This window comes from Squalius cephalus (genome assembly GCF_949319135.1).
Source record: "Squalius cephalus genome assembly, chromosome: 14".
NCBI classification, from domain to species: domain Eukaryota; kingdom Metazoa; phylum Chordata; class Actinopteri; order Cypriniformes; family Leuciscidae; genus Squalius; species Squalius cephalus.
In genome coordinates, this window is record NC_137135.1 from 15,076,817 (window position 1) to 15,091,715 (window position 14,899).

The 14,899-nt window shown below is 37.5% G+C and overlaps 1 protein-coding gene across 4 annotated transcripts; it reads left to right on the forward strand.

Annotated features, from left to right (window-relative positions):
• Nucleotides 1–640: 640 nt before the first annotated feature.
• Nucleotides 641–14,761, forward strand: sh3rf2 (SH3 domain containing ring finger 2). Of its 4 annotated transcripts, XM_079892380.1 has the most exons (12): nt 641–709; nt 1,161–1,557; nt 3,418–3,684; nt 4,237–4,332; nt 6,197–6,502; nt 9,779–9,900; nt 10,224–10,394; nt 10,686–10,927; nt 12,418–12,704; nt 12,816–13,099; nt 13,401–13,943; nt 14,227–14,761. In XM_079892380.1, the coding sequence occupies exons 2-11, from the start codon at nt 1,183–1,185 to the stop codon at nt 13,579–13,581; spliced, it is 2,331 nt and encodes a 776-aa protein (XP_079748506.1). In that variant the 5' UTR covers nt 641–709; nt 1,161–1,182; the 3' UTR covers nt 13,582–13,943; nt 14,227–14,761. The 4 variants fall into 4 exon arrangements, with proteins under 4 accessions (XP_079748506.1, XP_079748509.1, XP_079748508.1 ...); XM_079892383.1 differs by lacking the exon at nt 641–709 and having other exon boundaries at nt 834–1,557; nt 13,401–13,859; nt 14,227–14,612; XM_079892382.1 differs by lacking the exon at nt 641–709 and having other exon boundaries at nt 834–1,557; nt 13,401–13,924; nt 14,227–14,583.
• The last annotated feature ends 138 nt before the right edge of the window (nt 14,762–14,899 follow it).

Here is a 14,899-nt window from a genome sequence, read left to right on the forward strand (position 1 = left end):
ATTTGAGTAAGTACAATGTAACTGTCACTTTAAAATAAGGGGTTACACTTTATTTTAAGGTGCTCTTGCTACAGTGTAATTACACGTTTAAGAACTGAGTAAAATTAATTAACTATGTAGCCTATTTACTAAAGGGTTAGGGTTAGGATTAAGTTTGGTTTAGGGTTAGTTGCATGTAATTATGCATAATTTGTAGTTTTTATTACTATAGTAACTACATGTAACTTGTAACCAGGACACTGTAATATAAAGTGTTACCAAATAAAGTGTAACCGATTATTGCAAATTGTAAAATAACACAAAACTGCAATTTTGCAACTTTGTTTTTTGCCTACTCTATAGAAAATGAACAGAAAATAAAACCTAAAAAAACGTTGGCCTAATTTAACTGACAAAATAAATGTGTATCTTTCTAAATGTAGCCTATAGGCCTATGTCAAGTTGAGTATAATTCATCATTCACTGATTAATTATTATCTAATTAATAACTTATATGTGAACATTCGAAATGAAAGCATTATTTTTGATTTCAGAAGTTTCCGTAGTGTTTTCCGTCATGTTCAGTCCATTATTTTCTCCGGCTGAATCTCAGTTGACACTGAGGTGTAAGATGACACCTGTCCGCAAACATCCAGTTTAGACCTGCTCTGTCAGTCGCCAGTAGGACTTTTTCCCCCCATCAGTTTTTCTACTCTTACGCGACCATAAGGTATGTGAATAGATAACTGTATTTGAGTACAATGTTCAGTTTTATATCTAACTAATTTTGCTGTGGACGTGTTTTGTGTAATCCAGGTAGACGTGACGTGACGTCACGTGCTGACGACTCGCCCGATCTTGATTTCAATGAAAACTTGCTTCTCATCTCTACAGTATCATAATAGCACAAATGTATCGAAATGTAAGCGTAATTAATCTAGAATATAGATATATAAGCTAAAAATATACACGTGTCGTTTACAAATCCTTTACAAATGTCGCATGTTCACACCTGTTTACATATTAGCCTACAATAGCGTGAACAACAGGTGTTGACGGAAGTAGCCTACACGAGCTATTAGCAACATGTTTACTTTGAGAAATTATTATGTGTATTTTTGCTAAAACAGTTATCGAATATTGTGTAACCCACGTATAAAGCGCGTGTGATCACGTGTCAGTTGTGCAGGAGGAGTGTGCTGTATGATTGAGTCCTCTATGATGGAGGATCTGGCTGTTTTGGACCTGTTGGAGTGTCCTTTGTGTATGGAGCCTTTAGACGTGTCTGCCAAGGTTTTGCCATGCCAGCACACGTTTTGCAAATCATGCCTTCAGCAGCACGAGGCATCACACCACCATCAGATGTGCTGCCCAGAGTGCAGAACTGCTGTTCCTGGATCAGTGGAGGAGCTTCCCACCAATCCGCTGCTAGTGAGACTCCTAGAGAGCCTCCAGGAACGGGGTCCACAGGGCACACCGAGGGACAGATCCGGCAGATATGTGAGCTCTACAGTCCAGGAGAACCTTTTAGGCAGTTACATTCAAGATCTGCCCAAACAGGAGCAGGGCACACAGTGGGTAAGAAGTACATGTACTTTTGTTGCTTGCATTTATTTTATATAGTTTATTTTGGTAGGGACAGATACAGTGAACATAGATTATCTTCTCGAAGTAATCCCATGTCGGTATCATAGTGTTTGTAGCCAAGGCTAAATCGCATTAGAGTGCGAATAACGATTTGAAATGCACTGACTTAAAAAGCAACCTTTGTCTTTCCTTTTTTCTTTTTTTTTTTGTAGCTGCTGCTTGTGTATTTTGTGACATGCAGTTGAGTTGGTCTTGCCTGCATGTCAAGACTTAGGCTTGTTTGCTTTTCTTTCGGGATAAGAATTCTTTCTGGTTTGGTCACACTTTATATTACTGTAAAAAATATAGGCCAATATGATCAATAAGTTATGACAACATATGTTTTTACTTTGCTTTAACTCATCAAAATTAAGCAGTTTTAAACTTTTTTTTTTATACAAGATTTATTTAAGTTCAAATGACTTAAACATCCACGTTAATTGTACTTAAAAATGTAAGGCAGCAACTTTTTAAAAAAACTTCTGTGTACTTGCATCAAAAAAAAAAAAAATCAATGCACTTTGTTCATGTTGTATTGCAAAACACTTTTGCCTCTATTGGGATACGGGTAAGGTTAGGCACAAGTGTGGTGGTATGGATAGATTTAAGAGTGGGTTAACGGGTAAGGGAAGGGTCGACCGTGTAGTTAGATGTAATTACAGAAATTCATTTCATGCAGGTATAAAAAAAAGTACATTGTAAAAACATAAACAATAAGTGCATTGTATCAAGTGAATAATTTAAATGTTAGTATATACAGTACTGTACAATGCACTTACTATAAAGTGGGACCAAACGTTTTTTTTAAATGTTATGATGTAGATTTATCATTATGCTGATAATAGTGCTCAAAATATGAATGATTTCCAAAAAATCTGTCCAGAATGTATCATATTACCTTGTATCTGTTGTCATGCCAAATCAAACATGATGTTTGTTTTTCGATAGAAGAATAATCCTGCGGAGCGTAAATGATGATGAAATGTGTATTTATAAATAGATCAGTATGGGTTTTGTGTTGGGATGTATGCAGGGTCAGTTTGTCTTTCCGACCTGCTTAAGAGCTCAATTATCTCTGTGTGTGTTTAACAATGTCCACTGAAACACACTGGGCCTTGGTTTAGTTTAAGTAGGTCGGTGGATTTGAGTTTCAGTTGGGAAAAAAGCCACCGCATCGGCGGCCACAAACAGTAACTCTGTTTAGCTCTTGCATTTCCCATTCCATGCCTCTAATTTCACGAGTTCACACGTACATGAAATCAGATGTAGTAATTTATGCGTATTTGGCGTCCTGTCCGGGAGAGGGCTCCGAGCTCGGAATTTGGCCCGAACCCAGAGTACTCCCCCCTTTTGATTGGGACAGAAAACCAGCCAAGAGTGAGGTGATGGGGTGGTGGAGGGATGGTGTGAAACTGTCATGGGACAGAGGTGAGGGAAGGCTATATTTATACCGGCTTCCTCTTGTGCTGATTGGTTGATTACCTGAACATGCATTAGAAGTACTAGAGAGATAGTATACAGAGAGCTGTTAGATGCTGTGTTATTTACATACATAAAGTATATATATATATACAGTAAAGTCAGTGTAATAATTGAAATGTCATATCATAATTTTTGTGCATTACGGTAATGAAAATTAAGTTTTCGGCATTGCATTAATAAGAATTGGATGTATTTAATTGTCATGCCGATAATGCCACAATGTAAAAATATAAAGGTCCTACAATGGCTTCATTCTTTTTTTTCTTTAGAATTTGGAGTAAAATATGGCCCACATGTGTTCTTGACAGGCTTCCTTTTTATTTGTTTCAGGTGCAAGCCCAAGCTTTATATGACTTCCAGGGGAATGCACCTGGGGAGATCACAATGAAGTCAGGTGACATCATTTATCTGCGGTGGAAAGTAGATGATAACTGGTATTATGGGGAAAGCAAAGAGAGCAGTGGTCTGGTTCCAGTCAACGTGGTGCGAGTCATAAGTGAGCAGTCGCAGCCCCTGGCCCTCTGCCGAGCACTTTATGACTTCAATGCGAACAATCTAGATCCAGACGACAGCAAGGAATGCTTAACCTTCTTCAAGGTCAATCTATTCTTCTTTAATCAGTGTACTACCACAACTCAGTTTTGTTGGTACAGTGGCCACGAAAAGCATTTGGACACTTAATCCATGCTAAAGAAAATTATGAATTTCATTACATTAACAAAAGTGGCATCTGCTAAAATGATTGATTTTTATATGTGACTGAAGTGACAAAATACTTCTTTTGGCCATTGTATATTAAACATAAGCATTTTGAGTATTACATGCCCCATTTGGGTGGATTATAGAGTGGGAACTGGGAAGCGAATACATTTCTTTTCTTGGGGCTCTTTTATGTAGCAGTATTGTTAGTCACACCACAGGACTTGAATTATATAACAGTTCTGACTCAGGCACAGCTTCCATTAAAGGACATTTCCTGGAGTGTTTTTTTCTTCTTCTTTGAGAGCAGATGGTCCAAATGGGTCTGGAGCCGAGTTAAGGGTGTAATGGGCCTGCAGCGTAGAGTGATTTGAGCCAAGTAAACGTCTTCAGGGACGTCCATGCACCCTCAGCTGCCTAACACACGGCTGTCTCTCTTTCCCCCCACAGGGAGACAGCATTACTCTCATTAAACAAGTCAATGAAAATTGGGTCGAAGGTAAACTCGGAGACAAAGTTGGGATTTTTCCTTTGCAGCTCACAGAGGTAAGGCAACAAGTTTTTATTCAAAACATGGAGAATCTCTTTGAAGAAATGTTCAGATCGTATTTAACCCCTGAAATCTGAATATAAAAAAGGGTAACATTTTACAATAAGGTTTCATTAGTTAACTACATTAGTTAACAATAGTGAACCGCAGTTCTTCAGCATTTATTATTCTGTGTTAATGTTAATTTCAACATTTACTTATACATTGTTAAAATCAAAAGTTGTATTTGTTAACATTAATTAATGGACTGTGAAGTAAAGTGAACAAACAATGAACAGCTGTTTTTATATTAACTAACGTTAACAAAGATGAACAAATACAACAAATGTATTGCTCATGCTTAGTTATTACATTAACTAATGTTAACAAATGAAACCTTATTGTAAAGTGTTACCAAAAAAGAAATATTTTGCACAAAGAAAAGAAAGCCTATTTTTAAATTAAGTAGATTTCCCCCTCATTACTGTAATGTGAAATATTGGAAATAATGTTGTTTTTATTATTAAAAAGACCATTAATTAAAGACAGTACAACAATGATACTTTCAATTGTACTTTTAAATCTGCTTTATAATTTTTCTGTTATATTTATGAAAGTTAGTGTTGGACTTTAAGCCTAGCCTACAATAACGTGCTCATAGTATATAGTATGTGATATTACTATATTCACATACTTTGTTGTGAGGCTTACATTACATTGAAAGCCACTAAAATAATCATTTAAAATGTGCATATTGTACAAGTTTTAATGTGGAAGGGATAATGAAGCATGTAGCTGAATGTAGCTTCTTATTTTTGGTCATTTACTTTAGCTAAATTTGCTTTAGCTTTGGTTGGAGTTAACTTCATATTTTAAAATGCATATTTTTATATTTTCTTCAGCAAAAATGAGTTTGCGATCATCAAACATTAATTGGCAGGACCCCGCAGTGTCGCCACAGACCTCCTGTTGACAAGCAATTACAGTAATGAGAATATTGTGGACCATTGAGAATGAGGGATATTTGCTTAATTATCATGAAAATAATGTCACAGCACAAACAAATTAAAAAAATCCTAAAAATAGACTTCTTTGTGCAAAATATCCCATTTTTCCTCTTGATTTTAAATATTCCTTGACTGTTTTGTTCTTTCTAAGTCTTTATGCAATAATACGCTAATTTAAAATGACATCACTCACTGCTTTGTGACGTGAAATCTTCGTCACTATTTGCCAATCTTTTCAATTTCCGCTAATCGTTTCCCCCGTTTAATGTCACGATTAAATTCCGAACAATAGGCCCTCGTCTCTTAGCGCCCGTGCTGTCGGCAGCTACTTACGAGCGTGATAACGGGCTTTTAGACGTGGTTAGTGAGCTTGCTATCTCTGACGCAGCAGTCCTGTGACTGAGATGTGCATTCTTCCGCCACCGCTGCTCCGGTGAACCTCATGTGTCGCTGGATAATCAAGCTCCAGATTTCATTATCCATGCACCGGATTATATCTGAGGTTAGTCAGATAAAACAGCCAGCCTCCCTCTCAGCGCCAGTCGGGCATCTCAGCGGTGACCAGCCAGGCGTGAAGGCACAGTAATGCTGTCTTTTTCTTTGGTGGCAGAGCAGCACATCATGGGAAAAGGGAGGGGGAGTGTCACTCCTGCCCACATGTGCTGCACCAGTCCATCTTAACGGTGCGTTCCTCAGATCCAGCTGCCTCTTAGGAAGTTTGGGGGCGAGCAGGTGGGACTTATCGCTTTTAACTTGCACTTTTCTTACAGGCAAACTCACAGCAGGTAAAGTGGCTTACGCAGATGAGAGCCAGCATGTCTTTATTGTGCATCTCAGCTTCTTTTTTAACCTGATTTGTGTCTTTCCGCTGTAGCCGAATCCGGCTGCGCACGAGCTTCTGGAGAAACGCAAGAGGAGGGACTCGGTGGAATCGCACCCACGGAGCGCCGGCAGGGTCAACGCAGATGCTTACGTCCACAGGCGGCTCGCTGGAGCGTCTCACAAGTCGGCCAGGCCTCCAAATGTCAGTCTCCTGAACAGCCTGAACCATCCTCCTCTCAGCCAGAGCCAGCAGCCACCTCACATCAGCTCCACCGCACAGCCTTCCTCCAGCAAGACGCCACAACTCGCCACGTTTAACAAACCGCGTCTGAGGAGCTCTCACAGAAACTTGCCTAAGGTGAGCAGTCCCTGTGCGGGGTTGTATTTTTATCACATTTCTTTGTGTAGGAATGACAATTGGCTATTCATGTGCTACGCAGACATGCGATTAGTTAGCCATGCGTGTGTTTTTGTCATTCAGCGTCTGTGATTTAGCTACACTGGGTGTTTTTTGGATGATAATTCACGAGTTTAACATCCTATTCATTATTGGATGAAGGAGAGAGATGATGAGTCAGAGATCTTTATTTTTAATGGTGAGGCAATGTTTGTTTTAGTTATCTGTGATCATCCTTGTATAGAAAAGGAACAATACTTATAATATCTTAATGTGCTCATGATGCAAATGTGCCTGATTCAGTCTCACAAGATCTTGCAAAGTAGATTTTGAAATCACTGCTAATGTATGTGATTTACCTAAAAGGAGCAGTTACTTTCTTCATGCTTTCTCCCAAAAAATGTGTACAAATATTTCTCTCCGCTGTCAGTGTGAGATGTTTTGCTATATGAGAGGAAGCCAGCGTGCCTGAGAGCTAAAAATGCCCCATTCTCTGTTGCAGCTTTACAAGCTCATGACTCATATAGGGTTACATAACACTTTCCTCTTATCTGGTTGAAAGGCTCATTCCTCTTCACTGAGCAGTGACTCTCTCTCTCTCTCTCTCTCTCTCTCTCCTCCTGCCATCAGTTGTGTCATTAATAGATGGCGAGGAGAACATCATGGTGAGGCGAGTCACTCGGGGGTTCAGTTAACACTGGATTTTTCTTCAGATTGTGCAACACTGTGTGAAGTCATAGGAAACATGCCCACTGTTTCTGACTCAGCAGTGTCATTTAAATAGAAGGAAAATATTTAAAGCAATAGATCGCCCCCCCCCCCCCAAAAAAAAATGATGTCATTATTTATTAACTCATCGTTGGTGCAAACCCTTCACGAGCTTCTAATGGAACACAAAAGAAGATATATTGCAGAATCTGCTGGCTGCTCTTTTCCACAGAATTAAAGTGAACCGGTTCAGGTGCCGTACCATATAAATAGTCCATATAATTTCACCAAAACTTTGAGGGCAAGAAAGGTCCATTGTCTTTGTCAATAGATGTATGAAGCACAGCTCACACAGAAGTCACTTTCAAACCAAGCTGCTTTCTGTTGATGCTTTGTGTTCACATGACCAACTTGAACTCATATGCATGGAGAAAATATTTCGCCCTTAGACGTGAAATTCCCAGTCGCATTGATTCTGATTGAAATGACTGGAGAGCTGTCTTGACAGACTTTAAATCTGAAGTTGCAAATAAAAGGCAAAGCAAATAGGTCATCTAAATATGATCTGTGAAGTTGGGTCTCCCATGGTTGGTTATAACAGAGGAATATTCTCATCAAACAATCTCTAGTCAAAAACCTGATCATTTAGAATAGGCAAAGTCTAACAAACTAATTACATTTCTTAAAAGGCAAATATTAAACATTCCAAGAAAGTTATAAATGATGGACTCATTGCATATTAAGCGTTTTTAAATAGTATGTACTTACATTTTAATTAATAACGTGATATAATGCATTTTCTGTGCCCGTAAATGTTTTTAGATTGTACTTGCATAGCAAATACTTGCATGTAATTACATCTATAATTACACTGTTGACCCTTCCCTTAACTAACCTTTAGACTTAACCATACCATGCCATAAAGCCTCTAACCTTACCCGTATCCCACCTCAGTAGCAGCAACAAAATAAGTACATTGCACTTAAGTTGGTCATCAGAAAAAAAATCATTGTATTTTTACAAGAAAATAATATTTCAGTCTTTCTACTTCGAAATTTCACGTTTAATTTAATGGTTTACTTGCTGTTTATCTGTTATTATTTCTGAAATTTACTTGCAATTTCTGAGTGAACATGAGCTCAAAGTAAATCCTACACCAGATTTTTTTTGTCTGTGAAATAAACTGGGACCGAACTTCCTTTCTTAAAATAAATGCTCCATTGTGCTCTTGTGGCACTTTTAAGATACAATTTTGGATTGCAGCACTTCTTATGTTAATGTTACCGCCTCGCTAGGATGAATCACCTGTGCTGTATTTCTCATTTGTACGTCGCTTTGAATAAAATGTGTTAATGTACTCCCTGTGTCTTCTGTGGCAGTTCTGATATAACTAAGCTGTAATCACCTGCTCTCTCTCAGATAATTATGGGACATACTGTAGGTGTAAGTGTTTAAGAGAGGCGTGGAGATTGTCAAAGTTACAGAAACTCTACAGGATTCACAGATCGGTCTCTTGTTTCATCATGCTTTTGTAATGCACTAATATTAGGCTGGATCTTGGTTTTAGAGAAAGACTCATGACTCAGTTGCCAAAACGTATTTCCCCGACAGTGAATCTTCCATATTAGTGGCCTTAATATTAGTCGTTTGTTATCAGCGTGGAAACATCTCAATCTGAGGCTGAGTCAGCTCTGCGACTGATGTCAGAGATATTTAATGTGGGGTTATGTAAGAGAAGAGATGTGCATGTAAATATTCAAAATAACTCCTGAATTAACCTTAAAACTTCATTTATAATTTATCTGTAAAATGGTTGGAGTTCTGTTTATAGTTGAGTTTAGGGATCGCATAAAAGTTGGAAATTCTTAACTGTTACATTATAATTGGGTAACATAGTAATAGTAATATGTCATTAAACTGACATATTTTTTCAAGTTTTTCATGGTCTTTGATTTATTTTGGGATTTTTAGATTGTCTTGTTTTTGTTTTGCTTTGCCTTTGACTTGTTTTGTTTTCAAGCTTGTTTATTTAACATTTTTGTATTTTTGTGTTCCATTGTTTTGTTTTATAATGTCTTATTTTATGTGTCTTTTGTTTGTGTTGACTTTTGTTTTTAGTCTTGTCTTTTGTTTTATTTTGTATTGTTTTTTGTTTTGTTTTCAGGCTTGTTTATTTTTTTTGTCTTGTCTTTTTGTGCTGCGCAGTTTTGTTTTATCATGTCTTACTTTGTCTCTTTTGTTTTGTTTTTACTGTTGTTCTTGGTCTTATCTTTTTGCTTTGCCTTGTTTTGTTTTATCTTGTCTGTCTTTTGTCTTTTTTGTTTGTTTGTTTTGTTAAGTAATAATAAAGTACTACTCATTGTTTTCATATGTTAAAAGACATGTTGTCAAGGGTCTACATAAGCACGAATGTTTGAAGTTCAACAAATCTATTGAAGTGTTTTCAAACACCTGTATTGGAGATATTACATTGCTGTCAGTGTTTGTGCGAAGAGACAAAAATGACCAGTTACTTTCAAACTATTACAGAGGGACAGGACAATGAATGGTGAAAGTCCGCCAGCCATTACCATGGCACTGATTAACCCCCAGGCGTCCTCCGTACCATCAGAGAGCAAGATGTCTGCCACACAGCAGCTCTCCATCAGTGTGTGAGTGCTTTTGAGATCATATGTAACTTTGAAGAACACCTAAAAGATTGTCTTGCATTGAAGCGAAAATATTTTAATTTAATTTTGTAGATTGTAAAGATCTTTAGTTACTGTGTCTCTTTGTGGCCTAGAGACATTTAGGAATTAATTCATTGGGCTTTTAAAGCGACAGTTCACCCTTTCTTTCCCATCATTTTTGAAGAATCTTTACATTTCTCATACAGCAACAAAAGAATGGGTTTGAGTGAGTAAATAATGACAGTGTTTTCCTTTTCGGGTGTTTGGCTGAAATATTTCTTCAAGCTGATGTATGATCTGTTTAGGTGTGCAGCACTGTATTCCTACACACCTCATCGCTCTGAGGAGCTGGAACTGAGGAAGGGTGAAATGGTGGGGGTTTATGGGAAATTCAAAGAGGGATGGTTGCGTGGACTGTCTCTCAGAACAGGCAAAGTAGGGATCCTGCCGGCCAACTACGTTACCCCTGTACTCAGGTGAGCAGAAAAACACCTCTTCAAAACCCCTGTTATCACTACTTTCATTCTCTTCTTCACCTGCTTACATTGTTTAATATGATAAACACATTATTAAAATATTGATGCAAGCTCTTTAGATCAGTTTATTGGTGCATGGGTTCTTTATACTGTACATTTTCTAAATAACTAGAGAATGCAAAAACATTTTTGTGGAACTTTTTAGTTCTAATTGGAACCTTTTTATTTTTACGAGCACACGCCTATTATCTTGATAATCAAGTTTACAGTAATATACTAACTTTCTCACAGAACATCTGCAAGGTTTCTTGAACAAACCAAACCTGCCGTTCCTAATACAAGCACATTATCAACAAAACGACACACCCCACACAAGCCGCAGGCTGTAGTCCTGGCCTTAGACAGAGTAAACAGCGACACCCCATCAGCTACAATGGCTGTGATGTCATCTGCCGGTCCCGGGAGAGCACCGCAGCCGGGTGTAAAGCAGGGATGGAGCACAGTGAGACGCGCCTTCCATGCCACACACAGAGGTGAGAGCCAACAAGCCCCAGCACGCTGTGACAACATAAGTCAGTCTTTAGCCATTGCAACTGTTCTAAATCATAAACTAGTCGCATTTGTGTTTTATTTGCACATTTCGTCCTTGTAAGTCAATATACATTACCAGTCAAAATTTTGAATAATTACGTTTTTTTTAAATGTTTTTGAAAGTCTCTTATGCTTTGATCAAAAATACCATTTATTTGATCAAAAATACTGTAAAAACTGCGATATTGTGAAATATTATTACGATTTAAAATAACCGCTTTCTGTTTGAATATATGTTAAAATGTAATTTATTCCTGTGATGTAAAGCTGAATTTGCAGCATCATTACTCCAGTCTTCAGTCACATGATCCTTCAGAAATCATTCTAATATGCAGATCTGCTGATCAAGAAACATTTCTTATTATTATCAATGTTGAAAACAGTTGTGCTGCTTAATTTTTTTGTGGAAACTGATATACTGACCCTTCAAAAGTTTAAGTGTCAGTAAGTTTTTTTTTTTTAAATAAATTAATAGTTTTATTCAGAAAGAACACATTCAATTGAAAAAAGTGACTGAAGACATTTATAATGTTACAAAAGATATGTATTTCAAATAAATGCTGCTCTTTTGAACTTTCTATTCATCAATGAATCTTACAAAAATTATCACAGTTTCCACAAAAATATTAACCGATAATAATTGATCATTGATCAGCAAATCAGCATATTAAAATGATTTCTGAAGGATCATGTGACACTGAAGACACTGAAAATTCAGCTTTGCATCACAGGAATAAATTACACTTTACAATATATTAAACTAGAAGAAATATTTTTTAAATCGTAATAAAATTTACACAATATTACTATTTTTTACTGTATTTTTGATCAAATAGATGCAGCCTTGGTGAACATAAGAGACTTCTTTCAAAAACATTAAAAAAAAGAAGTAATTATTCCAAACCTAATTAAAACATAATTCATTTTCAGTTAAAGGGATAGTTCACCCGAAAAGGAAATAATTTACTCAACTCATCATTCAACAACTCATGTTGTTCCAAATATGTATGATATTCTTTCTTCTGTTGAAAACAAAAGAACGTTGAATATAAGAATGTAATCAAACAGGTGACAGTACCCATTGACTTCCATTTTAATTATTTTAAAAAGTCAATGGGTACTGTCACCTGTTCGATTACCAATATTCTTTAAAATGTCTTCTTTTGTGTTCAACAGAAGAAAGAATCTCATACAGGTTTGGAACAACTTGAGGGTGAGTAAATAATGACACATTTTTAATTTTTGGGGTGAACTATCCCTTTAATTTTGATTGAAAAAGTGATATATGGATTATTTTCTCTTCATATATTTTTATATATTAGTTGACATTCAGACATTAACTTGCATGGGCTGTGTTTCTTCTGCAGCAGTTATAATTGTGTATTCGTTCAGCCGGATGCGATGATTCACTTCTGCTTGACCTTTCGTTTAGGGTCGCCTCACCACGGAAGCTACAATTCACATTCCATCCTAAGCCTTCAGCCTCCTCCGCAGGATCTGGGACAGATCTACACTTTCGGTCGTTCACCCGTTCTTCCCAAAAAGAGAAACGGATTGTTCTCAAACCCCATTAAGACGCAGCATTGGGCATATGAAACAACAGCACCCTCTGCCGGCGGATATCAACCGGTCTACAGGGACCCTGTCCAGAAAGAGGCCAGCACAGCTCCTCAGTCCATTCTGGTTAAACCAGAGGCTCATAAGCACAATGCAGAGAAGGTAAAAAAAGTATTTTAGGAATATTAGGATTGAATATTTAAAGGCACAATTTCAAATGAATAACATAAGCATGGTTTTACTGGCTGAATTTGTTTTTTGATGTTCTTTTAGCCAGTAAAGTCAGTCCGGTTCCTGACTCACGATGCTCTTCAGACAACATCAAAAATAGCGTCCGCCTCCTCTGCAGGACACATCTCTGGTTCCCAGTCTGGCCTTTCGGCTCTTGACCACTGGAACCCTTCAGCCATCTTGGGTCGGGATGGAAATACATTAGTTCTTAAAGACACAAAAGCACTTCCAGCCAGAAAGAGCACAGGTCAGGATCATGCCGCTATGGACTGCCTCTCGCTAAATATAAAGCCAGTACTGATCAGCAACCAGTCCGGATCTAGTAGGTGGGTATTCTTGAGTGTGTCTTCAAGAGGAAGTATTACGTTATCTGATCTAATTGCTCTTGTGTGGGAAAATTATCTAGAAATTAGTGGCAGATTTTTTTTTTTTATCCTTCCTCCTAAAAATTGTCAGTTAGCAGATATTATTACCAGATCTCTGGAGATAACACACCGAAACTCATAAACATTTCCTGTCAAGAAAAAGCAGTCAGATATGCTGTGGCACATCCTGGCCTTTTGAGTTTGGTGCATTCTGACACACGTTGATATTGCTTTTGATGTTGACGCATGGATTTTTCTGCAGATATAGGGTAATGAAGGGGTACAACGCTAAAACGGATGCAGAGCTCACGCTGACGGAAGGTGAAATAGTCATCGTTCAAAGGCCTCGAGCAGACGGAAGGCTTCTGGTGACTCAGGAGATCAGTGGGAAAACAGGCCTTTTCCACATCAGCGTTCTGGAAATACTAGACAAAGTCCTCTGAGTGCCACAGTTTCTTCTGTTGTGTACTTGTGCTGTGTTTAGAGTCAAGTCGCTTTAGCCTGTTGTGCAATATACCGAAATTTAAAGCAATATCCTGTTTATAACATATGACAGATCACATCATTTTTCACGCACACCCACCTTGCTCAAAAACCTGTAGGCTTTCCCTTCGTCATTAGTCAGTTATGACTGAAACATGTGCCTTTTTGTATGTTGAATCACTGTTTGCACTTTTGGATGGGGTGAGAGGTGGGGATGTTTGTTAACTCTGGGAACCAAGTAGCCCAAGAGTCTATGGCCTGGTTTCACAGACAGGGTTTAGATTAAGCCAGGATTCGATTTTAGCTCAATTAGGACATTTAAGTGGCTTTTATACGGAGCCCCTGAGGGGACCTTTGCAAAAAAAAAAAAAAAGAAAAACGGACTTTCATGTGCGCACGAGAAACTTTCGCAAATCTCAAATGCAAACTCCCTATAAGACAAATCTCTGGAGGCATGCTCCAAGCACGCACTCTCATCTCATCTCTTTTCCCACATTTGTAGTAATGACTAACCAAACCGGAAATTGTAACGTGTGAGAACGCGATAGTTTCTCGTGCGCACGCGAAAGTCCGTTTTTTTTTTTTTTTTGCAAAGGTCCCCTCAGGGGCTCCTTACTTTTATAAACATGTATTAGAAAAAAAACAAAACATTGCTGTTCGTTTTGTGACAAAACAATGGCACTGACACATGTTTTAAGATGCAGCTCAAACATGCATTTTAGTCTTGGGACTAGCTTAAGCTTTGTCTGTGAAACCGGGGGTACGACTGCTGGATTGAAGGAGGCCTAATGATGACTTACTCAAGATTGTCTTTTTCACGCACAAAATTCTGTTGTCTCGATATAGTAAAGGTGTTTTGTTGTATAAAATGTCATAGCAACTACTGTATATCCTGAATCTTCAGGTTCCCTGTTCTCAGTCCATGTATTTTTTTATTTTATTTTTGTGAAAATTATTAAACTAATAATAATAAACAAAAAAGACTTAGAATTAAGCTTTATGACTTTTATTGAATTGAATTGGGTATTATTGTTTGCATTAAAAAGAAAAACACATTTTTCCTTTTGCACCTCCTTCACGTGAATCATTTGCAATTTCAGTAATGACTTCAATACAGACTGAATCATGACACACACACACAAAATAAAAAATAAATAATACAAAAAATCAAGGATTCAGTTACATTGGGATAATACTGATAATAATAAAGCATTTCAGATGGCAAAATGTTGAATAGAATACAATGCAGTTAGATGAAAGGAATGGTATTGGGAAAGA